Source organism: Ursus maritimus, unplaced genomic scaffold (genome assembly GCF_017311325.1).
Source record: "Ursus maritimus isolate PB19 unplaced genomic scaffold, ASM1731132v1 scaffold_2, whole genome shotgun sequence".
Classification (NCBI taxonomy): domain Eukaryota; kingdom Metazoa; phylum Chordata; class Mammalia; order Carnivora; family Ursidae; genus Ursus; species Ursus maritimus.
The window spans coordinates 76,506,162-76,532,526 of record NW_024424452.1 but is presented as its reverse complement, the minus strand read 5'-3'; the positions used below and the strand labels follow the sequence as shown (position 1 = coordinate 76,532,526).

The window sequence follows — 26,365 nt, the reverse complement described above, 5'->3', positions numbered from 1 at the left end:
AGTTACGTTCACTGGGATGAGTCGGCCATGTGGTATTTGCAGCGTGTCCACAGGCAAGGCCGCGCAGGTGGGTGGCAGCTTCAGCAGTACGCAAGCGCGGCAGCAGGGACACGTCTAAGCTGTAGAAACCCGTGGAGCCAGGGCAGCGTCAGCAGTTTTTCTGGCTTGATCAAAGGTGAAGGTTGCTTGCGCTGAGTGTCTGGCTCGGGGGAGGGGGAGGAGGAGCACGGGGTGGGGGAGTAGGAGGGGGGAGGCGGGGCAGCAGAACAAAACGGTTCTCTGGCTTTACAGGTGGGAACCCAGAGGCCCAACAGTTTAAGCAATTTGGCCAGTCCTGTACGGCAAGACTAGGATCCGAACCCAGGTCTCCTTGCTTCTAGGCTACGGCTTTTACCTCACCTTAGAGGGCGCGGGCCCCAGCAAAGCTCAGCTCAGAAATGTCCCAGCTGGAAGTGACGGCAAACCTGCCAAGCTTCAGCCCCGAGCCGGCTCCGTAGGCACTCTCCCCCAAGTCCTACCTCTAAGGTTGCTGTCCTTGGATGGACTCTATGGGCAAGAGTCGTAATATGCCCAAGAGCATTATGTGCTGACCTTATGTACACGAAGTCTAGCTCTCATACTGGTGACCAAAATACGCTCCCGTGGTTAGTAAATTGATGAAAGGCGTATGTGTGTGTGTGTGTGTGCGGTTGTGTGGGTGTGTGTGTGTTCTGCTCCTTTGTGAGGCAGTCCTGAAAAAATCCACATTCAAGGAAAACTCAGAATGAATGTGTGGCTGGAAATGAGAACACTGAAACCAAGTACACCTGCCTGGCACCCAGTGTTCTCTTGGCTTCCAGAGAATGAGTGGTCACAAACCAGCCAACAGTGGAGGGGGAGCTTTTCTTGGGTGGATGTTCTTAGCTCTTGGCTTTTTAGTTCACTTTGGCTAAATGAGAGCCATGAGGGGCGCCTGGGTGGCTCAGTCATTAAGCCTCTGCCGTCGGCCCAGGGCGTGATCCCAGGGTCCTGGGATCGAGCCCCGCATTGGGCTCCCTGCTCCACTGGGAGCCTGCTTCTTCCTCTCCCACTCCCCCTGCTTGTGTTCTCTCTCTCACTGGCTGCCTCTCCATCTGTCAAATAAATAAATAGTCTTTAAAGAAAAATGAGAGCCTTGAGGTAGGCCAATATTTCCGGATACCTAAGAAGGGATTCACTGAGACTGACAGTCTTTTCCCTCCACTCCGCTAATGTGAATATCTCCAAACCTCAGCTGCTTACCCAAGCCTGTGGTCCCCCCCTTTTAGAATCCCTTCAAGATATCCCTTCTATCTTCAAATGTCCTCTCTGGATGCCTTCTCAGGCAATTCTGGCTCTAGCTTCCCTGCAGATGGAGCTTCGACTTTCCCATTGGTGTCAAGCAAAGAAACGGATCTCGATTTTCCTTATTGTGTATATCCAATGAGAGAAAAGTTGGAGGTGGCCTCAGTTAACATGGGAGCAAATGAGAAGATGGATACACTTACTAACATGACAGCCTCTACTGCACTAAACCCTTGAGCTGTATCCCCCCAAAGAATGACCCACACCCACCTTCACCAGCTCAGTGTTGACGTCTCTAAAAGAGGAGACATAGGTCAATGCTGAAGCTGGAGCAGAAGCTGCTATCCTCTTGTCTATGAATAGCAAGTGGCCAGAGGAACAGGTCCGGGCAGCTGTCAGAAGGCAGGTGATTAGGAAGCCTGTGGGGTGGGAAGTTCAGGACTTTGGAGAGGCTGTTCCAAGGGTGTGGGGATGCAGTTCCTTTCCCACCTTCACTGCCTGCAAGGGAATTACCTACTTGGTGCCTCATTTCCATGAAAATTCTTCAGCAAGTAGATTATGGGGCTCTTTAGAAAGAACGGGGCAGAGCCGTGTGGCATGGAGAAGATCTGAGAAGGAACGTGGCACAGATGACGTCCAGTGAGGCCCGGAGAGGGGACAGGTGGGGCTGGCCTGAAGGGAGGGCTGGGGAGCAAGCAAAACAGGCCAGAAGCAGAACGTGAAAAGAGAGAGGGGCGGACAGAGGGAACTTGTTCAGAAAATTTAGCAACTATCTTAGGGATTAAACTTTTCATCCTACTACTCCGGGGGTAGTATGTCCCCCACCACAAGTACTCTAAAAGAACACAAACCTGTTGAGATGTCATTACGGGAACATTCGGGTACAGTCGGGGCTTTTGGTGGGTGAAGACTCATCATTCTGTTTGGAAGAAGCAAGAAAACACATCAGTTATGTGGCTAAGGTTTGGTGGAAAGGAATGCGCCTTTATACATTTTAAAACACAGATGCTCTCCTGAAACCAGCACCTGTTAACCTGGTGCTCAGACCCCGCTGCCACAGTATTAGATGGCTGGGCCAGAGACCAGGACATCTCAAGCTCTCTCACTTTGATGGATTTTGATAAAGACTTCATTGAAAAAAATATTTTATTCATTGTCAGAACATGTATGGTCTAAGAATAGAAGGAACAAGAATCCTCCAGTCTCCAGAAAAAAATGAACAACTCTTCCAGATCAGTAATCTACCCTTCAAGTGCAAAACAGAATATTTTGGTGAGAACCGTCTTATTATTTTATTTTTATTTTTTTGCCTTAAAATCTCTCTTTTTTTATTCCCATCAATATTATTCTGTGAGACTGGGTTTCTCTAATGTTGAATGTTGTTAAAGCAAGACAGAAACCATTTAGAAATACTGTGTTGTCAATCCAACTTTGATTAAATTAATTAAAAAAATATTTATTTATTTACGTAATCTCTACACCCAACATGGGGCTTAAACTCATGACCCTGAGATCAAGAGTAGCATGCTTTTCCAACTAAGCCAACCGGGCACCCCTAAATAAAGTTTTTATAAAGAATATTTTTATTTATTTTAAATTTTTTTTAGTTTTTATTTTAATCATCCAGTGCTCATCACAAGTCTACTCCTTAATCCCCATCAACTACATCGCCTTCCAGTTTTAGAGAAAATGTCTGGACCACATCTCCTATTTCTCCTGGTGGCTAAGGCTATGGAAGTGACTCTTGACCAAAATGGTATGAGTCCAAACCATTTCTACATTAAATTGCTTAATTTCTAAAGACTGACAAACCTTTAAACTTTGATGGGATATCTAAGTCTCTGCACTCATTTCACTGTTTCCATTTCTACAAAGATTTTCCAAGATTATTTTTACTTTGCTACCAAAAATATGGCCCATCTGGTCAGTTTATCTATTCAATTGCCATTGGAGGAATCAGTGGGACTAAGAAAGAGAAAAATCCCTTCTATTACCTGTGTTGAACAAACAGGAAGGTGGTATTTCTGAGACTGAGTCATTTAAGATTTGTTCGCACTATAAATCAACAAATATATATCTCTCCACTCATATTTCCTTTCTCTCTTTTTCTCCCTCCCCCCTTCCTTCTTTCCTTCATTCCTTCCTTTGAATAAATATCACTTAATTTCTACAATGGTTACAATTAAAGTCACTTTTTAAAAATTCTTATTTCAGTAAGGGCAATCTACCTAGCCACATATGTAGTGAAACTCAGAAACTGTGAGGACAGATTTTATAAGCTACAAACAGAACCAGGACCTTATGTTATAGTCACACTAGCTAAATCTCAAAAAGAAGTGGTCTGTTTTCTTTCATTACATTGAAAAAAAAAATGGCCTATCTAATGATACCTCAGGTTGGTGCAGATGTGATTTTAGGATTGGTTCAACCCTTAGTCTAGCTCAAGGAATAAGACCGACTTGTTTAAAATCAGCTAATGATTCTGGAATGTGGGACTTTATTTAAAATATCAAAATTGCAGGATAAATGAACTGGGACAACAAATTTCAAAAGTTTCTGTCATAGAAGAGTGAAACTCACTCAGAAATCCCGGACTTTAGATTGTTCTGTTTTCTATTTAAAGTCTATACAGAATATTTATTTGGATTACTTTTATTACGATCTGATAGGAGCTTTGGGAATGTTGCAGGTAAATGTTATCAGTGCTGGCGCGCGTTGTGCTCAAATACACTACCCATTCCTCCTTGACCCCGTGTCTCTGGGCCAGGCGCCCAGCACATGGATTCCATGCATCTGAGTCTACACTGCAGCTTGGAGCAAATTTCATAAAAGGAATCATAACAGCTACTACTCTCCAACATAAGGTTACAAAAAGACCTATTTTTCCATATTGTTGCTTTCTCTACGAGGAAAAAAAGTTGAAGACTGTCATTAGATCACATATAACTGTTTAATTGGTCACATCAAATCTGACTGTGGCTGTGTGCTTACATTCCCACCATCGACTGAACGGCAAGTCTACTTACACTGGTGCCTTGTCCAGGGCGAGTCTGTATTTTGAGCTGTTTAATGAAGTAAAAGCTTCATTAAAATCTGTTTTCCCTTTCTGCTGGTTAAATGCAGGAGGGGAAAAAACCCTTGAAATCCAACTGGGCTTTGTTCTTTATATACTTGATAAGAAAGCAGCAAATGACAACCACACTGACGACAGGACTTTTAGGTACTGGAAAGTGCAGAGGATGTCCTGGGCTGAGAACCATCATGTGTGACGTCCCGTACCTTCTGAATTACGTAAGTCACCGCCATGGAGAATTTGTACTCAGTTCTGCCTGAGTTACCAAAGGAATCTCGTAGCCTCTTCCTTGTACTGTTCTTGGGAAGGTGGAAGGGTAGATTGTACTTTCTACCATAATCTCAATAGCTGTTCAAGCAAAAAGGTGAAAACAACTTTTTTGGTCTAACTCTCTGGTTTAACCAGGAAATGAAACCAGTCAAGAAGCCCATTCTCTAAGCAGTCCCTGAACATTCTACTTACTATGTTTCTCAATCCACTGGCCTGGGTCCCCAAACTGATATAAATGGAATTAAAATAACGTCCTGATTAAAATCTTAGACTTACCTGTGACTCATGAAGTTCTCAAAGGATAGTTTCAGATTATGAGGGATTGTCATAGTTCTCGGTTGTACCTGAGAAAGAAAGTCTCATTTAGAACATTGTCCAAAACTCTATTCCAATTTAAATAAACAATGCACCACCTTAGCAAACTCAAGCTGTATTTCATATCGTACTTAATATTCTTTTGTGATATGAATGAACCAGAGGGGATCACCTGCCCACAAGCCATAGGGTCCATGTTCTTCCCTGGTTATCAGATTTTGAAGTTAGAAACCTCGAGATTGGTTAAGCCTCCAATTCTCTTTGTTTAGCTCACCCCCAACATTCTTCAGGTCTCAGATCACCTGTCAGCCTCTCACGGACACCACTGGCTCCTGGAGCACTGTTAGGTAACCCTCTGCCCTACGTTCTCGCTGTTCCTTAAGCTTCCTCTACCGGAACACTCCTAAGGTTTCTATTGTATTTACTTGCTTGATGTCTGGTTTCCCTCATAGACTTTCAGCTTCACGGGGGCAGAGACTATGTCCCTATTTTTGTATTTCTAGGTTCTAACACAGTGCCGGCTCAAGAGATATGTGTTGATCAAATTAGTGAATGAATGAACCCATTTGAAGCACGCTTGAAAGTCTTAAGTGTGCCTTTCCTAGAGGACTAAAATAAATTATACAGTTACAGTATTTCTGATTAAGACATTATTTTCTTGATCTTGTCCAGATTTGTTACTGGCACTAAATATCAGTTTTTTTTGGAGCTCAGGATTTTACTAAGAATCATTTTCCCCCATTACTTCTCAAACGATATCGTAGCCATGACAATGAAAAGATAATCACAAGATGTGGGTGCAGGTGTTCAGCTGGGCTATTCATCGAGTGACTTGTGTTTTAAATGTACGACACAACAAACCTGCAAATTACTATGTGTTAAGGGCCTTCGGAGATGCTTGAAGAGAGAGAAGAATCTGAACATTAGTTCTATAGAAATGCCAATCACTTACGGTATTTAATCAGATTGTTGTAACTCATTAGCTGAGGGGAAGGGAGGGGAGAGGGAGGAAAGAAATGATCCGATAACGGGAGCATGTGGGAGTAGTGAGGACAGCAAAGGCTTTGGTGAGAACCTGAGAAGAGGTTTCTAGATACATAAAAGGGATGAGAATGAAGGAGACAGACCGTCTTTTTAAAATTTCTTCTGAAGTTGGCTCTGTTGCAAAGAAAGATGGAGGAAATTCTCTACTTTCTCCTGATTAGCGTGCCCCCTTTGCAAAAGCCCCTAGATCTGGCTAGTGCTATATGCATGAGTGGGCTATCAGGGCTACCCCAGAACAAAGCTACCAAAGACAGCATTTTGTCCCTGAGAAGAAGTGTGTCATGTGGGCAACTCCTATTCAGTCTTGAAAACCATGCATCTTCTTCTGGGAAGACTTCTCTGATATCTACTTTCCATGCCTTTTTACATCCTACCAGGTGTATTTCTATCTCTAGCCATCATTTTAATTCATTATTTATTTACCTGTTGGCTCCTTGAAAGTAGAGCTTGTGTCTTATTCTTTATTTTTTTTCCTTTGTAGCTGGGGTATTACCTCAGTACCTGTCCCATGGTAGGCAGTCAATAAATATTTGCTGAAATAAACTGAATTACATAAATAGACTTTTGAAACCAATGACCATACTTATGTTGGAGAATGGCTCCCTACAGTATGTCCAGCTTGACATTCTACTTTGAAGGGGCCTGAAAGTGTGTATTAGAGAGCAATGCACATAACAGAAGGACTACAAAATAAACGTTTTAAGGGGAAGGTGAGCTGTTTAGAGCAGACACATAATAAGAGACAATTTACATAAAATTACAGTGGATATCCCTGGTGACTCAGAGCCATAACTTTCAGTAGATAATTTCTTCCACATTAAATAATTGAGCTCCTGGCCCAGGGTACTCATACACAGGAGTATGAGTAGTCATACAAGCCAGGTCCTATTAGGATTTTTCTTTTTTTGATATTCATCCACCTTATGCTTTTATTTTTTTAATATTTATTTATTTGAGAGACAGAGATAGCAAGAGAGAGCACGAGTCCGGGGGGGTGGTGAGAGGGAGCAGCAGGCTCCCCACTGAGCAGAGAGCCCAACGTGGGGCTTGATCCCAAGACCCTGGGATCTTGACCTGAGCCAATGGCAGATGCTTAACCGACTGAGCCACCCAAGTGTCCCATTTATGCTTTTATTTTTAAAAATATTTTTCTAGTGCTAATCTTTTTTTAAATTCAGACACCATAAGATTCACAATCTCAGCGTACAACTCAAGTGGTTTTTAGTAGTGTCACGAAGTTGCACTACAATCACCACTATCTACTTCCAGAAGATGTTCCACAGCCCAGAAAGAAACTCTGTCCTCGTTAGCGCTCATTCTCCATTCATTCATTCCCCATGTCCTTGGCAACCACTCTCTATTTTCTGTTTCTACAGATTTGCCTATTCTGGACATTTCATAAAAATGAAATCAATATAACACATGGCCCTTACTATCTGGTTTCTTTTACATAACAAAATGTTTTCAAGGTTTGTCCAGGTTATAGTATATATAAGTCCTTTCTTTTCATGGCTGAATCATATTCCATTGTATGGATCACATTTTGTTCATGCATTCATCAGTCGATGTACCTTTGAGGTATTTTTACTTTTTGGCTATTATGAGTAATGTTGCTATGAACATTCTTGTACAAATTTGTGTATGAACATACGTTTTCAGTACTCTTGGATATGTATCTAGGATGGAAATGCTGGGTCATATGGTGACTCTATGTTTAAGTTTTTAAGGAATTGCCAATTGCTGTTTCCTAAAGCAGCTTCATAGTTTTACATTCCTGCCAGCAGTGTATGGGGGTTCCTATTTCTCCATATCCTTGCCAACACTTGTTATTGTCTGCTTCTTTACTATGGGCATTCTAGTGGGTGTAAAATAATATCTCATTATGGCTTCAATTGCATTTCCTTCATGGTTAATGACGTTGAGCATCTTTTATGTGTTTATTGGCCATTTGCATATCTTCTTTGGAGAAATGTTTATTCAAATTTTTGTCCATTTTGTCCATTTTGAAATTGGGGTGTTGGTCTTTTTATTGTTGAGTTGCAAACTTTTTAAAATATATTTTGGATTCTAGTCCCTTTGCAGATATATGATTTGCAAGCATTTTCTCCCATTCTGTGGGTTGTCTTTTCATGTTCTTGATGATGTTCTTTGCAGCAAAGAAGTTCTTAATTTTGATGAAGGTGAATTTAGGTAGTTTTTGTTGTTATTGTTTCTGCTTTTGGTGTCATATCTAAGAAACCATTGCCTTATTCAAGGTCATGAAGATTTACACCTATGCTTTCCTCTAGGAGTTTGATGTTCTAGCTCTCACAATTAGGTCTGTGATCTACTTGTAGTTACTTTTTGTATATGGTGTGAGGGAGGGGCACAACTTCATTCTTTTGCTTATGGACATACAATTGTCTTTGTATCATTTACTGAAAAGACTATTCTTTCCTCATTAAATTGTCTGATACCTTTGTCAAAAATCAGTTGTTCAGGACCTCTTATTCTTAGGGAGAACCCATAATATATAATTAAATTTGATTTTCTCCTGTTAAAAAATTTTTTTTTTTGGTTGTTCACAAATGTAAGGTTTTATTTCTGGACTCTCCATTTTATTCCATTGATCTATATGTTTATCCTTATGCCGGTACCACAAAGTCCTGATTATTGTAGCTTTATAGTAGGTTTGAAATCAGGAAGCGTGAGTCCTCCAACTTTATTCTTTGTTTTCAAGATTGTTTTAGCTATACTGTATTTCTTGCATTTCCACATGAATTTTAAGATCTGCTTGTCAATTTCTTCAAAAACGTCCTATGAGATCTTGAGGAGGATTGCACCAAACATGTAGATCAATTTGGGAGTATTGCCATCTTAAAAATCCATAAACAGGACGCCTGGGTAGTGCAGTCGTTAAGCATCTGCCTTCGGCTCAGGGCGTGATCCCGGTGTTCCGGGATCGAGTCCCACATCGGGCTCCTCTGCTGGGAGCCTGCTTCTTCCTCTCCCACTCCCCCTGCTTGTGTTCCCTCTCTTGCTGGCTGTTTCTCTGTCACATAAATAAATAAAATCTTTAAAAAAAATCCATAAACATGTTTTTTTTCCATTTAGTTATGTCTTCTTTAATTTCTTTACATGATTTTTTATAGTTTTTGATGTACAAGTCATGCATTTATTTTGTTAAATTTATTCCTAAGTATTTTAATTTTTTGATGCTTATTGCAAATGGAACTGTTTTCCTAATTTCATTTTTGGATTGCTCATTGCTAGTATATAGAAATAGAATTGATTTCTGTATATTCACCTTGTGTCCTGTAACTCTGCTATACTCATTTATTAGCTTTAATTGTTTTTTGTGGGTCCCTTAGGACTTTCTAGATATAAGATTATGCCATCTGCAAATACAGTTTTATGTCTTCTTTTCTAATCTGGTTGCCTTTTATTTCTTTTTCTTGTCTTAACTGCCCCAACTAAAACATACAGTACAATGTTAAACAGAAGCAGCAGGATTGGGCATCCTGGCCTTGTTTCTGATTTAAGGGAAACTATCCAGTCTTTCTTCATGGAGTATGATGTGAGCTGTGGGTTTTTCGTAGATACGCTTTATTGGGTTGAGGAAGTTCCTTCTATTTGTAGGAGTCTTTTAATATCTTCCCCAGCATCTGCCTTCAGCCCCCTGCTGAGCAAAGAGGGTCTCAGTGACCAGAGCAGATAAGCAGGGCCCCAACCGCAGGAGGACGCTGAAGTGCTGCTGCATATAGTGAGCAGGGGTCTTTATTTCACGCTCGTTTTCTAACTTTCTACAGTTTCCTACCGGCATTCACTGGTTCTGACTTCTGAGTTTAAGGTCTTTCTTTTGGGGATCTGCAGTGAACGGTAAAACCACAGTGTGTGGTTCTACTCCGGCCCCGCCTGGGCGAGGGCAAAGGTCAGAGAAGAGGTCTTGAGAAAGAGAGCAGCTGCTGAGGTCCCGAGCGAGCCAGCTGGCCAAAGCCAGCTTGGGCCCAGGGTCAGTGCATTCTAAATGTGGACACAGTGATTCCAGGAATAAGACCAGGAGAAATCCCAATCCCAGCCTCCCAGATTCCAGTCAACGCCATTATTGAGCGCTGGGACCCTAGTTAAGTAGAATGTGCCCACAGACTGAAACTTTCAGATACGCCTTTGTCAGTGGCTTCAGTTAAATTTCCAAATCCCACAGAAAAATTTCACAAAACGGCTGGTCTCTTTCATATCCTATTAGTCAAAGCACTTTCGCCATTAACTCATCAAAGGAGGCTCTCTTCTTTCTCCTGATTTTCTTCTACTCCTGGCCCTTCCTCTTATCGTACATCAGCCCAGAGCCGAAGGGAAATCATAGGATATCCGAATTGTAGAGACCCTTGCTCAACTCCTACCCCAAACCTAACCGTTTAGCCAAATTAACCTTCAACCCAAGACTGACTCACCCTAATCCTAATCCTTAAACTGACCCAAGTCCTAACACTGACCCGTACAGCATCCTTCCAGACACAGGCCTCTTTCTGCAGCAGCTGTGACAGATGGCAGAGCTTTGTCCTCGTTTCCTCCAGACCCCCTTGCTATCCTTCACCCCCCACCATTCTGCACCACCGGTTACAGACACCCCCCACTAGCTGGAAAGTACTGTAGAATCTTTCCTTAGCTTTGTTCTGAGGTGCGGATTAAATTGATACACCCAAAGATGAAGCTGCTTGCTTCATGACTGTAATGGTAGAGGCGGGCTGTGTTGTACGGGTGGGTGTTGTGTTGGGGAGAAGTCCCACAGGCTCCTGACCCCCTACAGCAGTGTAGCGACGTTAGGATCTCCAAGTAAAGTGGCTCATCTCATCTCTACCCCTCTGACTCACCTACCCTCATTCATCCTTTGGTTTGTTGAAAATGGGGAGGGTTTATCATATTGTCTGAGATAATGGTCTCCCAGGGCCAACAGGTCCTCATTTGCAGCCCTCCCTGCAAACAGTGTTGTCTCCCCATGGGGCTCTGGCGGGGGAGGGCCCGTGCTGTGCCCTGGGATCCCCGCGCTCAACTCTGCCATCCCGCTGACCTACCATTTTTATTTCTCGACATGTGGAGCACAGCTGCTTGTTTCTGATCAGCATGGGATTACTCTGGATCCTGCCGGCCTGAGGGGAGAGAGAAACAGAGGGCGGTGAGGAAATGGTGGGGGCCGCTGGGGCAGCAAAGAAGGGGGACAAGGCTGGAGGAGTAAGCGAGGTAACAGTTCTTCCTTCCGGAAAACAGAAGGAGACTCTGGTCTCAGCTCCGTCCTGGGTGGATGTTGAGTCCAGGCTTGGCTGCCGCTGGAGGCTCAGAAAGAGTTTAGGCAGGAGGGGGTGAGCCACAGACTGATCAGGGGCCTTGGGACCCCTGCACACAGTGGTGGAGGTAACACCTTACCTTTCTTCACTCTCACCGACATCAGCGTCTGGAGGTGTGTTCGTAGGAAGTGTATGATATGGGGGAGAAGAGGGTTGGGGGGACAAACTGTGACTGAATTAAAGCCCCCTCCTGCCATCCGATTGTCTGCTGACCTCTTGCCACACGTGTCTACACCTGTGCCCTGACCCGTTCCTGCTGCGCTGGGAGGGGCACAGAACAGGAAGAGGAGGAGTGTCTCTGCAGCATGGGGAACACCTGCGGTGCGCTCCTGGGTGAGCTTCAGGGACTGGTCTGCCAGTAGCTTCACCCTCTGAGAGACATAAAGCGTTTGGGTGAGGCACTACTATTGAACGTATGAGGGCTGAACACTAGTGACAAAGTTGGATTCTTTTGACAAATATTTAAAATACATTTCATTTTTATAGGCCATTTAAAGAGAATCAAGTGAGTATTACAATGCTGTGGGTTGGTAGGTTAAAGTATGAGTGTGAACGGCTCGATTCATTCATTCCACAACAGACGTTTATTGTGAGGCCACCCCGTGGAAGGTGCGGGGCTGGGGACACAAAGATGAGGAAGACATTTTCTGGCCCTAAGGCAGGCCAGGGAAAAAACAGATTCATTCGTTTGCCCATTCATTAGGTACTGGGGTCCCCGAAACAAATAAGAACAGACACATGAAAAAATGTTCAAAATCATTAGCCATCAGGGAAATTCAAATCAAAACCACACTAAGATACCACCTTACGCCAGTTAGAATGGCAAAAATGGACAAGGCAAGAAACAACAATTGCTGGAGAGGATGTGGAGAAAGGGGATCCCTCCTCATTGCTGGTGGGAATGCAGGTTGGTACAGCCACTCTGGAAAACAGTGTCGAAGTCCCTTAAAAAGTTAAAAATTGAGCTACCCTATGACCCAGCCATTGCACTACTGGGTATTTACCCCAAAGATACAGACGTAGTGAAGAGAAGGGCCATATGCACCCCAATGTTCATAGCAGCTATGTCCACAATAGCTAAATCGTGGAAGGAGCCGAGATGCCCTTCAACAGATGATTGGATTAAGAAGATGTGGTTCATATATACAATGGAATATTACTCAGCTATCAGAAAGAATGAGTTCTCAACATTTGCTGCAACATGGTCGTCACTGGAGGAGATTATGCTAAGTGAAATAAGTCAAGCAGAGAAAGACAATTATCATATACTTTCTTTCATCTATGGAACATAAGAACTAGGAAGATCAGTAGAAGAAAGGGATAAAGAAAGGGGGGTTAATCAGAAGGGGGAATGAAACATGAGAGAGTATGGACTCTGAAAAACAAACTGAGGGCTCAGAGGGGAGGGGGTGGGGGATGGGATAGACCGGTGATGGGTAGTGAGGAGGGCACGTATTGCATGGTGCACTGGGTGTTATACACAACTAATGAATCATCGAACTTTACATCAAAAACCAGGGATGTATAGTATGGTGACTAACATAATATAATAAAAATATTATGGAAAAAAAAAAGACACAACTTCTGACCTCAACTGCTCACCACCCAGCAGACTGCGTGCCAGGAAGCACAGCGTGTGGAAGGCACTGTGACAGACGTCCGTTAGGGCCACAGTGAAACCAAAAAAACCCACAGAGCTCACCTGGGTTGGGGTGGGGCGGGGCAGAGAAGGAAGGGTCTGAGAAGGGCTGCAGGAGCGGGCAAGGCTTGGGTAGGTGTTGGGGGGGTGAACAAGTTGGGGGGAGGGCACGCCAACGTCCAGGAAACACCGCAGCAGCGCAGAAGAACGACCGAGCAGACTGGCTTCAGGTAACGGGGGCCCGCTGAGAAGGGCCACTGTCCGGTGTGGGGCGTGGGGAGTGGGCAGAGAGGCCAGAGAGGCAGAGACTCCCGGGCTTCTGGCAGATTCCACCTTCTGCCAGATCTTCCCTGATACCCTGGGGGTGCTATCTCCCGGGGTTCGGCTCCCCCTTCCAGCCCTCCCTCTGTGAGCTCTGAGGCTAAGAGACATCTCTGAAACTGTGATTCGAGGCTGGATGCACGAGTGATCGCAGGAGCAGCCATGAGACCTCTGGGCCTTCAGGAAAGAGAGAGCACGTCCCGTTGTGGGGTCAGGAGAGGCTTCGAGAAGTGGCCTTTACACTGAGTCTGGAAGGACGCAGAGCATAGGCAGGGGGAGGTGGCAGTGGGAGCATCCTTGGGCAGATTTGGTTTTGGTGGAGTTATCCCCTTTTCCAGACTTCCGGTTTCTACATAAGAATATGAGTTTATTGCAAATCAAGCAACAGACATATTTGAGGGGCCTCCAAGGTGCAGGGCAGGGTCTTGCCCCGTTAATGACAGCGGCAGATGTCACTCCCGAGTTTCAGAGCAGTGATCGCTGCCATTCCCGTGGGACCTGAAGACAATATGTTTTATATGTTGTCCTGCCCGGCCTTGTTAACTCCTCCTCCATGAAGACAGCTTCACTGCTACCTTCTCAGAAAGTCTTTCTCTTGGCCCTCTTACCATTTTGCACACCCCCAACCTGATTTGGGTGCCTGCCCTTCTGTTTCCGTCACAGCCTTGGTGTAGCGTTTTGTTGCATTTTGTCCTGTTATTCTTTCTTTCTTCCTTTCTTCCTTCCTTTCTTTCTTTCTTTCTTTCTCTCTTTCTTTCTTTCTTTCTTTCTTTCTTTCTTTCTTTCTTTCTTTCTTTCTTTTTTTTTAAATGTGTTTGTTTCCTCCACCAGGCTGAGAGTTCTTGAAAAGCAAAAACACATCTCAAACATTGTTGCGTCCCTAGAGCCTGTCAAGAATCTGGCACACAGTAGGCATTCAACACACGTTGGTTGAATGGATGAATCATTGTAACCACTTTATTTTAAAGATTTTATTTATTTATTTGAGAGAGAGAAAAATGAGAGAAAGAGCACGAGTGGAGGGGGAGGGGCAGGAGAGGGAGAAGCAGGCTCCCCGCTGAGCAGGGACTCGTATGTGGGGCTCGATCCCAGGACCCGGGGATCATGACCTGAGCCAAAGGCAGACACTGAACCGACTGAGCCACCCAGGCACCCCCACTGTAAGCATTTTAAACTATCACACATAAACATATATTTATATGTGTACATGGAAGTCGATGCAAACAATTTGGGATTCCATGTTGTGTAGGCCTCCACTTCCCCCACTCCTCCCACCCACCGCCTTGCTTTCTTTCCTAGCCCTGGAGCCAAAGGTCTCTTCCCTCTGCAGCGTTTGCTGCTCCCTCTTGGTTTCCTTAGGGCCAGCTCAGCAGCAGTAGCAGGAATGGCACGTGGTTCAGAGCACAGGCCCCTGGTTGTAGCCTCTGTACAGTCAGAGCCACCAAGAAAAGAAACTGCAATTAAGTTAACGGGGTTCTCATTTTCCAAGCAGCTGTCCCCAGGATGGCAGATGGCAGGTGTGATCAGAAAGTGAGAGCAACCTCTTGTCGCCTGGCCAAGGTACGATGCACAGTTCCGTCAGGCCCAGATGCCAGAGTCTGCTCTTCACGTGTCACGACTGGAAACGTCCTAATATTTGAGGTTAACACCTGCTGAGGTTCCTAAGGTCTGGCTCACGGCCCAAGTCCTTGGCCTTCTTGAATCTTTGATACAGAAACAGAGAAATATGTTTCTGTCCCTCTCTCTACCTCTCTCTCTGTCTCACACACATGCACACATACCTCTCCACTTAACAAAAACTGAAAATGTAAAAGCACCAGATGGTGATTTTAAAAATAGCCCTCATGAGCATGCTGAGGAAAGCTGACAAATTTGCCTCCATCCTTCCTACCCTTCGACACCTCTGTTCCTTTCCTCCTTTCCACTCCTTCCGTAAATGACAGACGCCTCATGAGTCACTTCTAGTTCAATTCTTTCAATGAACACAACAAGGAAGTTGTGACCCGGAAGGGTTAAGAGCTTTGTCCAACCATACACGTAGTTTCAGTGAGCCAGAAAGTTCCTTGGATAAAGGGTCAGAAGAAGATGACCTTTCCCCAGGGAGAAAGTGGGTTCTTAGATCCACATGAGGGCATAATGATTCCTATATCCCTTCGAAAAAAAGCAGTGATCAGATATTAAAACAAAACAAAACAAACCCCTCTGGTAATTACACATTTTCTTGCCATCTGAAAATACCAGCCACTTCCATTAAAGAATAAAGGTGAATATGATTTTTTTAAAATACTCATACGGTTGACTCAGAAACATTTCAAACCTACACAAAATATATCAACAGCCATGCATTTACTGGCCGGACTTCTTAAACGTGGGTTTTATTACCATCAGATCAGCGGGGGTCGTGCTTACGGCCCTTTGGAAATCCTATCTGTAGTCACACGTGTCTGAGCAATAGGCGCGGGAAAAGGACTGAGGAGTATGCAGGCTAGTTTCCGTGGTGGTCACGAGCTCTCAGAAACAGATTCAGCGAGAAAGAAACAAGAAAAGGAGTCCTCGGTGCTGAGAAAATGGGGAGTCGCCCTCCTGTGCGTTTCCCAGGCACGCTGGGCCCTGCCGCGTCTTTAGACAACGTGTTTGTCACAGGTCTGCTGAAAGCCAAGCAAGTGCTGCTCTCCTCTGGACTCTGACTCGTGAGACTGGAACAACAAACCCGGATCAAAGCGAGGAGAGGGAGTGGGGGCAGGAGCCGAGAGAATGGGTCAGCGTTTCCCACTCCATTAGTACCTGAGCGGCTCTTGCTCACCGACACCTAACCCAGCAAGTAGGCCATGGGGTCCCCGGGTCTCCAGCCGCAGTCCCCACGTGGCCCCCACACATGGGCTCCGCCTTGCTGGGGAGCTCTGAGCCAGGCACCTCGGGGCCTCCGTGCTGCCGCGATCACGCTGCCCGTTGCTGTTTCATGGCATCTGGAGGAGTCCATGCCTGCAACTGGCGGTGAAAGTCGGGCCTGACCAAGAAGCTGCTCCACAGGGGCGCCTGGGTGGCACAGCGGTTAAGCGTCTGCCTTTGGCTCAGGGCATGAACCCAGCGTTATGGGATCGAGCCCCACGTCAGGCTCCTCTGCTCTGAGCCTGCTTCTTCCTCTCCCACTCCCCCTGCTTGTGTTCCCTCTCTCGCTGGCTGTCTCTCTCTTTGTCAAATAAATAAATAAAATCTTAAAAAAAAAAAAAAAAAGAAGAAGCTGCTCCAGAGGGCAGGTGTCTAAACCAGGCAGTGCGGACGCTCCATTTCTTTGTGCTCTGTTAGCTCTGCCTTTCCTCGTCTGTTCCCTTTTTGTATTCTGTGCCCCTACCTGCCTCTCTGTGTCTTGCTCGGCTTCTGCTTTTTTGCTGTGTGTCTTCCTCTCCCTGTCTTTCAGTCTCTGAGCCTGTTTCCTTTCTGTCTCTCTGTCCATGGGTGAACATTGCTCCAGACACCTGCTCCTGCCACAGGACTGCTCCTGGGCAGGGCGGGAATGCCACTTGGAATGTGAGCGTACAAAGTTCTGCCCTCTGACCTGTGACTGGGCAGGGGAAGGGAGCCAGGTGGCAGGACCTTCGCACCTGTGCCCAGAGGCCAGGCCTGCTCGTTGGCTGCAGGGCTGCCAGCAGCCTTTTGGTGGGTCTCTGATTTCGAGGCTAAAGGAAGAGACAGGGTGTCCGCAGTGCATACCACGCCCACCAGATACAGCACAGTTTCTTTCTAGAAAGGAGCAGCTGCCTGCGGAGCCCCTGTTTACTTCACCAGGTACATGTGCAGCCCTTCGTGGTCACGCCAACTCTGTGCAATTCTGCACACCCAGACCTTGTTAAAATGATATTTATCTTCCTTTAGCCGCCCTGTCTGATAGGTACTTTCCCACCATTGCCTCTCTTTGTTCGGCCTAGCATCAAACATTTAAGTCTTGCCGCTTCTCTGGGTCTTCACTTCCTTACGAGGCTCCTGGGTCACGTAAAACTTACATTCAATACATGTGTATGTTTTTCTGCCGTTCATCGGTCTCACATCGGTTAATTCTCTGGCGCAGCCGAACTCCCTGAGATGGCAAAGGTACAGTTATGCCTTTTCTACACCTCCTTGTCTTTCCAGTCTGCAGGGGCCACTGTTTTTCACACACAGACGCGGGGGGCGGGCGGTGGAGAGAGAGAGAGGTGGAGGATCAGCCCCTGACGCGGGGAGGATGAGGCCGGGGTCCCGAGCTCTTGAGTGATCGGCGGAATCCGCGGCCTGCGCGGAGACTGGCCTCCTTGGCTCAGCCTACTGGCCCAGCCCAGGGACGCTGCTGCTCTTGGCTGCGCTCTCGTGGTCACCCGCGAGTATTGCAGCCATGAAATTCTAAGCCCTGCGGGAGATGGGCCTCTCCCTCGCCCTGGCCATTACTAATGCTTTCCCCTCCCGCCTCCTGCCCGGCGGGTCTGGGGCCTAGTCTTCCTGCCTCGGCAGGCACGACGCACGGAATCTCCGAGCTCACCTGGGATGAGGAGGTGCTCGGTGGCATGGGAGAGCCTGTCTAAATGGGAAGTCCAAAGAGACCGTGACTGGAGGGCTTCTTGCTCGTTCTGCGGCCATTCCCCGTGGACCCTGTCCGGGCTCAGCCCCGTCTGTGCACGTTCTGGGGGCACTCGTACCTACAAGACTGTCCCGGGTGTTGGGGGATTAGTGCCGTGACTCAAGCGCAGCCCTGCCGCTGACGGTCCTGAGCTGAACACCTGGAACATCTGCCCGCTGCTCCTCCCGGCCCCCGGGGGGCCCTCTGCGCTCCTGCCAGGCCCACCCCTCTGCGGGGGTCTCTCTGTCAGCTCGCGGCGCGACCTGATTCTTTGATGGGTTCAAGCCCTTCCCGTACCCTCAGGCTCCGCGTCTTTCCTCCCCTGGTGCTTGTGGAAATACCTACCAGATCTTCCTCTGGAGCCGTTCCTTGGCTCTCCCTGCCCAGCCCTCCTTTCCCTCCCACTGCCCGGTAGGGCGGCCGTGCACCTGTGCCGTCCGCGCACCGGTTCACGGAGGTGGCTCCCAACTCACCCCTCTCCTTATCGACGCTAAACCAAGGGAGGCCTCCCTCAGCAGGGGTCTACCTCCTGACACGAGGGCCGGTGCAATGGTGGCTCGCAGAGCGGAGCTGTCCCCACGACAGGGCGTCACCGCGAGGGGGTGCTGTGACAAGTGCTTAGGAACGGCGCCCACGACGGCCAGCAGCCGTCCTGTGTACTTCTCAGGTGAGAAACTGCTCGTCCGCCCCGAGTTCTCTCCCTCTGTGTCGAAGCACTGCTGACTTCACCAGCACCTCGAACCGAGAACCCTCTGGGCGCTGCAGTGTTAAGGAGTGCCGCCCGGGGGCCAGTCCCGGTTGATTTCTGGGAGGAGGAAGGGATACACATGAGGGATCCAGGGCGGTGATGGGACAGGGTTGGAGGCTCCAGAAACTAGGACTGGCTCTGGACACGGACTCAACAGCAGTCCCTGAAGGCCTCAGGGCCTATTTCTCAAGAGGACTGTGTGTATTTGTTCGTTTTCACTCTTTGGTGGTTGTAACCTTTGTTCTTAGTGCTAGTGCACTTGAGCTCGGGTGAGCCTGCGATGCGCATTCACGTCATTCGACAACTGTCTATGGAACAGTGATGACCTTCCAGGCCCTGGGCTCAGCTAAGGAGATAGGACACGCCTTTGTATTTACATTCAGTGCCATACTAGAACCACTAGGGGTTTCTTTTCAATTAAAAAACAGAAAACGAGTACCTTAGAGAAGACATCTGGAACTTGAAACAAAATAGGCAAATTCATATCCTTCTTGGATGAAATCAGAAAAGTGGCAGAGGCATGAGGATATCTGAAGTAATCAAAACAAAGTAAGTTAGAACCACAGTCTCTGGTCTGAAGAGCCAAGCCCTTGGTTGTTTCAGAGATGTAGGGGTCAAAACAAACAGCCCCATGATGTACCACTCTGGCCTGCAGATTATTGTGAGCTGAAAACAACCAAGGCCCAAAAGACTTGGGAAGAAACTTTGACCTTCCCCTTAACTGCCTAAAAGAATTTAGATAGAGGACTTGCTCCAGGAAGAGAGCTGTCACCATAGATTATATGAAATACAATATCAGCTAGGTAAGGTAGACAGGGAGGAACTTGGCAAAGTCTGTTGAAATTCATCTCTGTGTCCCATTGTTTCTGGATGGCCCAGCAAACACTCATTTACCAAACATTTACTCTTTCCATTCTTCCTGTGAATTATTTTCCTTCCCTTTGGAGTCCCCAACGCCTGCCCTCTTTTCCCTTAGTGCAGGATGATATATATACGTTATTTGGCATGACTGTCTTTGGAATCTCTTGTGTGTTCCTGCATGCACAAAATTAAATTTGATTTTCTCTTGTTAATGTGTCCCATGTCAATTTGATTCTTAAAACCAGCCAGAAGAAACTTAAAAGGCAGAGTAAAATTTTTTTCCTTTCCAACAGAGATAACCCAGGGGACACCCTGAGGAGTTGTTCCCCACCCCAGTACTGAAAGGCACAGACCATTTGGCAGCTTCCAAAGGATGACTTTGCCCTCTTAAGTCACTCTGGCTTCTCTGTCCTTTTGTTTAGAACTAACTAATGCCAGTTGTGAATTGTCAGAGACAGTGTACAAATTAAGGCAGGAAAAAAAATGTTCATAAAAGCAGATGTGTATTGGGTGAAATGCAACCAGATCTCCTTTTTGAAAAGACCTGTGTAGAAGTTATTCATATTTAATAAGTGCAGGTTTTTTTCATGCCTGGTCTGCTTTCTTGGGGTCTGTGTCCTTGTACACTGAATCCACTCATTTCTTCCCATGGAACATAGCCTCCAACCACTCCAGAACATTCTTTATTTCTAGTCAGGGGGTGAAGCAGTGAAGCTGCAGGGACAATATCGGTTCTCCTCACAGGTGTGACCTGCCTTGCGGCTGTGGTGGTTCATTTTATTACAATATAAGAGGCCAAGGCATGCAGGGGGCCTGGTCATCATAAACTGCTTGTGTGTGCAACACTGTGCATGACCCTGGCACTCCAGAAATGGAAACTCGGCATGCCCGGAACACCTCTCCTCTCTCATGAGGAAAGATTTCATTGTTCATTGTTCATTTATAACTCAGGCATGTGAAAGGAGTTTGGTATTCCCGAGGCATTTACAGTTTCATTTCTCCTCACCACTTCCCTGGGCCCTGGCAGAGCAGGGGTGGTGGGTCTGACTTAGCCCCTTCACTGCCTTATCTTTGATTTGTGAACAGCCTGCCTTGGACTTGACATACAGATTCTGACCTAGGGAGACCAGAGGACACTCTGGAGCTGCTTTAGCACTCAATAATCTCAATTCAGCAGGCCCTCAGTGTGACCTGTGGGCTTTCGAGACTGATGAGGAGTGTGGCTTCCATGTAGCAGGAGAGTCTTCTCGGAAGGAAGGAGGTCTGCGCAGGCCCGGGTGTTCAGAGCCGGGCCTCACTCCTCCAGCCCTGCACGTATGTTTTGGGGTTTGTAATTGGGGGTGCTCTGGCTACATTGCACTAAACGTTTCTTTCTCTTTTTTAGACTGTTCTGTGTTTGAACTGCTTGTCCCAAACTAGGTAATACTTAAAGCAAGTTTATAACTTTCTTGCTGAGACCTTAGAAAAAGGTTTTGGCAAAAATAACTTGGAACTCAGAGCTTTAGCCAGCTGAAGAGTTCCTAATTTTTAAGAACTGTTGATACTTAAACAAACCATCCTTTCAAAAGACTTCGCTCCTATGTTGTCTCCCTGAAAGCTCCACACAACACCCCTGTGGTGTCCAGGCAGTGTCTTCAGTGTCTTTTGAGGTAGAGAAGTGCCGTTTCTCTTCACAAGGGTTGAGATTGCTGCCCAAACACTCTGTTTAGAAATGAGTAGAGCTGGGGCGCCTGGGTGGCACAGTGGTTAAGTGTCTGCCTTCGGCTCAGGGCATGATCCTGGTGTCATGGGATCAAGCCCCACATCAGGCTCCTCTGCTATGAGCCTGCTTCTTCCTCTCCCACTCCCCCTGCTTGTGTTCCCTCTCTCGCTGGCTGTCTCTATCTCTGTCAAATTAAAAAAAAAAAAAATCTTAAAAAAAAAAAAAAGAAATGAGTAGAGCTTCACTGACCGCTGAGGCAATTTCTCCTTACGACTAGCTCAAGGTTAGCTGGCCAGAGGGAAAACTATCCCTCCCCTTCAGACTGTCGATAGTCTGTCCCTTCTGATTCTCCAGGACCCGGCTGTGAAAAGAAACAGGTTCTGGGGCTGCCCAGTTGTATTCTGGGTCTGTCTTCCTCAGGCCCCCGTCCTGTTCCCCCTCCCTACCCCCGCCCCCAAAACTGTATAATCAGGGAAGGAGAGAGCTAGCCCAGTGATGCCTTACTCCTGGCTGCAGGGGCAGGTCTAACGGGAAGGGGGCTGAGATGGGATAGCGAGCTGTTACCCTAGTTAAATGGCAAACACTAGCCATTTCACATTAGCTAGACGTGAGCTAGAGTTTAGATACTGAGTTAAGTAAAAATAGCAGAAAAGAGCAACAAGCACTTCATAGCTGCTCTGAAAATACACAAATCTGTCTAGCTGTTTACTGAGAATGTGGATTTTAAAGGAACAGCCGATAAAGCAAAGGTCCATGTTATTGAAGAGGGAATGTGGGGAGAGTGTCCTTCACGGAGACTCATTTGTCTGTGGGCAGGAAGGTATGTGTCTCCCTCTTCCCCCTCTGATTTTTCCCACTTACCCCCACATTACCTCACATTCCCCCTTCCTTCCATTTCCCCTCCCCAGAGCAGGGCATATCACCACAGCCAGGGACCAAAAGTGGAGGAGGAATGAGGAATCCCCGTTATCTCGAGTGTCGGCACTAAAATGCTGCTAACACACGAACACCTCCAGTTTTGAAACACAGAATTGTGTTCCATAGCAGTTTGCCTGGACGTGGCGGGACTGGTGAGATTGGAGGAGATTGTCTCAAAGGGAGATACAGGCAGTCGCTACTCTCTAAAGACAGGAATTTATGGTTCTAGACTTTTGATGGTTAAAACTAGTAAGTTTCAAATTAAAACAGAGGAGAAAAAGTAAGACGCCAGGGAGGATGAAAGTGTTTGGAAAGGCAGCATCCAAGGGCACGATTCTTTTGTATCGTCGAGTGGTGGTTGTAGAGAGGGGGGTTGAGATCTCATCCCCCTGCCGAGCCTCTACTCAGTGCCCACTTTTGTCTGAGAAACCCAGGCCATCTGGTTTTTGAACACTCATCTTGGGTTTCTCAACTGACCAGATTTGCCCTTTTGATAATTGCCCCCAGAAATCATCTTCTGGGAGTCTTTCTTGCAACCTTTACCCTCAGTGGCTGAGCTGTTACCTTTTGGGGAGGCTGAGCACTAATGGCTTGTTTATGAGGCTGGCCTCACTAAGCCAAGGAATCTTGCCAAATTTTGGAACAGAAACCTGGAGAGAAATGGAAAGAGATCATTTTGCAGTTTATTGCGTTTGAGCATTGCCATCAAAACAATGACCAAAGTAAGCTAATGGCAGCTATATAAAAGCCAGCACTTTACAAAACACTTTTATGATTTGAGCCTTTTGAGTCCGCTGTAAAGTATCCAAGAATAAATAGGGTTCTCTCCCCTTAACAGATGAAGAAATCAAAGCTCAGACATTGTGATTTGCCAAGTCACACAGCTAGTAAGTGGATTCAGGTTTTCTGACATCTTGCGTTCTACTCTATCTATCCCTTTGCTTCTTTACTTCCATCTGTTTATGCATCTATGAAGTCAGCTGACTGTTCACAACCTCCTATTCAGTCCCAGACTGTTTTCAGCCACAGGGCCCTCCACCCCAATTCCTTCTACGCAGCAAAGAGGGAAGAACCACACTCTGAAGCTACAGACAACTAGATGTTAATCTCTGTTAATCCACTTTCCAGCTGGTGGCTTTGGACAACTTACACCTCTGAGCCTCAGTTCTGTCCTCTATGAAGATACCATCACTTCACAGGTCAATGCACAAGACAGAAAGCTCCAGGAGAGCAGGGATTTTTGTCTGTTCCAGTCACTGCGGTCTCAGGAGCCCCCAAAACAGAAATTGCAGGAACTCCCTGAATGTGTGTCCATTGAATTCACGGATGAGCGCCTGATTTAATAATAGGAGCGCAATAAAAGTAGGCTTTATAATCTCTCTTTAGCAGCTCAGCCTCTATCCCTGGCATTCGGATGCGGAATCCCACCTTTCTGTTGGGCATTTGCTTTTTCCTCCGCTCTGAGCGCCCGTCCTCCGGAGAGGAGCCGGGAGGTCCTCGGAGCCGCCGGGAGGGGGCAGCAGCGACCTTGCAGTTCCGCCGGCCGGGGCAGGGCGCTCCTGCCGCGGGGGAAGTGGCGGACCCGGAAGTGCTCGCCCGCCGTCGCGACCCCGGCGCCCGGATGCGGAAAGAGGCGGGCGACCGCCCTCCCCCGCCGCGCAGCCCTAGCAACCGCGGGCAGGTGGGTTCCGAGTGGCAGTCAGTGTTTCCCGGACTGTCTCTCCTCCGCCGTCCCCCGCAGGCCCGCAGGCCCAAGGCTGGTGAGGGACGGCGGCGGGCGGGGGCGGCCCGGGAGGGTAAGTGGGGCGCCCCCGGGGACCCCTGACCGACCCCACGGAGGGGCGGTGCGCTTTTCGGCTCAGCTGACCTTCCAGCCGGGCGGCGGCCGGGAGCTCCCTAGGCTGGGGTCCCTGCAGCAGTGAGGGGGGCTCCCAGAGGGTCTCGCTTGTGCAGCGAAACCTGTGGTGGTCTCCATGGAAGAAATAAGGTCGGGCAGTAAGAATTGTCTTCGCAGACTTGCTGGATGACCCCGGTTATTCCTGACAATCTTAAGTTTTCACTGTGAAAAAGGGGTCATTATCTTCGAACCTCATGAGAGTTTCCGCCTTAGAAGTTGAATGCTAACTCTTTGAAGGATGTTAAGCTCAGTTACCGGGTTAAGAATCTTTAGTTTTTCTGAGTCCTTGGTTTTGGCCGAATAAACCGTAGAACTCATACCTTTTTGTATTGTGCAGTTTACTGTTGTCTTTAGGCTGGTACGTACTTTTTTTTTTTTTTTAATAGCTGCCTTTGAGATCTCAATAAATAAAAGCTCTGGGTCCTGTCCCTGGAAATTTGCATTAATTGTAGGTACAAGGATACAGTGACAGGGAGGGTTTTGGATGCTCTGAAGCCCATCCACAGACCTCAGGGATATATGAACCCCTGAGTTAATTGGTTTAGAGGGAGACAGGATGTGAGGCCCAGGCTTTGGGGTCAGACTTTGGTTTGAATTTGGCTCCATTGTTTACCACTGTTAATTTGGACTAAAGTTACCTAAGCAATTTGAATTTCAGGGTTTTTTTTGGTTGGTTGGTTGGTTGGTTTTTTTTCCCACTAATTAAAGTGGAGCTAATGCTAGCTTGAGAGGTGGGGATTAAATGAGGGAAGCTGCAGAAGGGACTCAGCACATAGTAGGTCCTCAGTAAGTAATAGCTAACAGATGTCTGTTATTATCTATGGGATTATAACTTAAAGTCTGAAATGAAATGTTAATATCCATATGTATAAAATGGCCACCACATGTATTTTGCTCCCAACTTTTAATAAACTGGGTTGGTTTGATTTTAACTCAGTCCTTCCCTTGACCTTTCACAGCTTTCATAGGTTCATAGTCTGACTTTTTCTAGGAACTTGGCTGTGTTGTCCTGCCTCAGAGAACAGACTCATCTACTGCAGGCCTGGCCTGGGTTGCTGCCTTTGAAGCTTGGAACAATCTCAACCACAACACAGCATGGGATTTCCAGAGAGGTCTTATTTCAAAACTTCATGAAGGAGAGAACCACATGGACTTGTGCAAGGGAGTTGAACCAGCCCGCATTTGAGGGAGAGGATCATGTGTGCCCAACCTGTAACTAACGCAAAGGAGGCCAAGTGGCAGAAGGTCTTGTATGAGCGACAGCCCTTTCCTGATAACTACGTGGACCGGCGTTTCCTGGAAGAGCTCCGGAAAAACATCTACGCCCGGAAGTACCAGTACTGGGCTGTGGTATTTGAGTCCAGCGTGGTGGTACAGCAGCTGTGCAGTGTCTGTGTTTTTGTCGTTATCTGGTGGTATATGGATGAGGGTCTTCTGGCCCCCCAGTGGCTCTTTGGGACTGGCCTTGCTTCTTCACTGATTGGTTATGTTTTGTTCGATCTCATTGATGGAGGTGAAGGACGGAAGAAGAGTGGGAGGACCCGGTGGGCTGACTTGAAGAGCGCCCTCGTTTTCATTACTTTCACATACGGCTTTTCGCCAGTGCTGAAGACCCTGACGGAGTCTGTCAGCACGGATACCATCTATGCCATGTCGGTCTTTATGCTCTTAGGCCACCTCATTTTCTTTGACTATGGTGCCAATGCTGCCATTGTATCCAGCACACTGTCCTTGAACATGGCCATCTTTGCTTCTGTCTGCCTCGCGTCACGCCTGCCCCGGTCCCTGCATGCCTTCATCATGGTGACATTTGCCATCCAGATTTTTGCCCTGTGGCCCATGTTACAGAAGAAACTGAAGGCTTGTACTCCCCGCAGCTACGTGGGAGTCACACTGCTCTTTGCATTTTCAGCCTTGGGAGGCCTGCTGTCCATCAGTGCTGTGGGAGCCTTCCTTTTTGCCCTTCTGCTGGTTTCCATCTCTTGTCTCTGCCCTTTCTACCTCATTCGCCTGCAGCTATTTAAAGAAAACATTCATGGGCCTTGGGATGAGGCCGAAATCAAAGAAGACTTGTCCAGGTTTCTCAGCTAAGTTAGAGACTTCCATTGTGTTATTAAGGCAAGCTGATAGACTAGCCTCTCAACTTATATAAGATTTGAAGGCAGAGTCCCATTCTGGAAGCAACATACCGATGTGGGTCGGAGAACAGAGATCAAAAGAAAAAGCTTAAGCAAAGACGTGGGTGGTGAAGGTGCTTGTCCTTTCTGTTATTTTGTTGATGAAAAAGCTTCCTGGGGCCCTCTCATTTGCTGTAATGAATGAAGTGATGTGGTTTCTATTTATTAAACAAAATAACAACACATCCA

At 46.8% G+C, this 26,365-nt stretch overlaps 2 protein-coding genes across 7 annotated transcripts in view; one reads left to right on the top strand and one right to left on the bottom strand.

The window, feature by feature from the left end:
* Window positions 1-23,749, bottom strand: part of CUNH1orf105 (chromosome unknown C1orf105 homolog) — a 25,550-nt gene extending 1,801 nt beyond the window's left edge. Inside the window, exons 1-6 of one of the 2 annotated variants that reach the window (XM_008696346.2) lie at window positions 23,531-23,749; window positions 22,667-22,752; window positions 19,061-19,151; window positions 11,056-11,130; window positions 4,922-4,989; window positions 2,154-2,221 (exon numbers count right to left, since the gene is read on the bottom strand). In XM_008696346.2, coding sequence (XP_008694568.1) covers window positions 2,154-2,221; window positions 4,922-4,989; window positions 11,056-11,130; window positions 19,061-19,151; window positions 22,667-22,752; window positions 23,531-23,545 — 403 coding nt within the window. In that variant the 5' untranslated portion in view covers window positions 23,546-23,749. Of the gene's footprint in view, window positions 1-1,572; window positions 1,722-2,153; window positions 2,222-4,921; window positions 4,990-11,055; window positions 11,131-17,795; window positions 17,961-18,346; window positions 18,520-19,060; window positions 19,152-22,666; window positions 22,753-23,530 lie in introns of those variants that run through there. The other variant, XM_008696352.2, reaches the window with a different exon arrangement.
* Window positions 23,651-26,365, top strand: PIGC (phosphatidylinositol glycan anchor biosynthesis class C). Of its 5 annotated transcripts, none has more exons than XM_040636216.1 (2): window positions 23,651-23,783; window positions 24,991-26,365. In XM_040636216.1, exon 2 carries the CDS (start codon window positions 25,197-25,199, stop codon window positions 26,088-26,090), a length of 894 nt encoding a protein of 297 aa, XP_040492150.1. In that variant the 5' UTR covers window positions 23,651-23,783; window positions 24,991-25,196; the 3' UTR covers window positions 26,091-26,365. The 5 variants fall into 5 exon arrangements, with proteins under 5 accessions (XP_040492150.1, XP_040492152.1, XP_040492151.1 ...); XM_040636218.1 differs by having other exon boundaries at window positions 23,671-23,783; window positions 24,959-26,365; XM_040636217.1 differs by having other exon boundaries at window positions 23,728-23,862.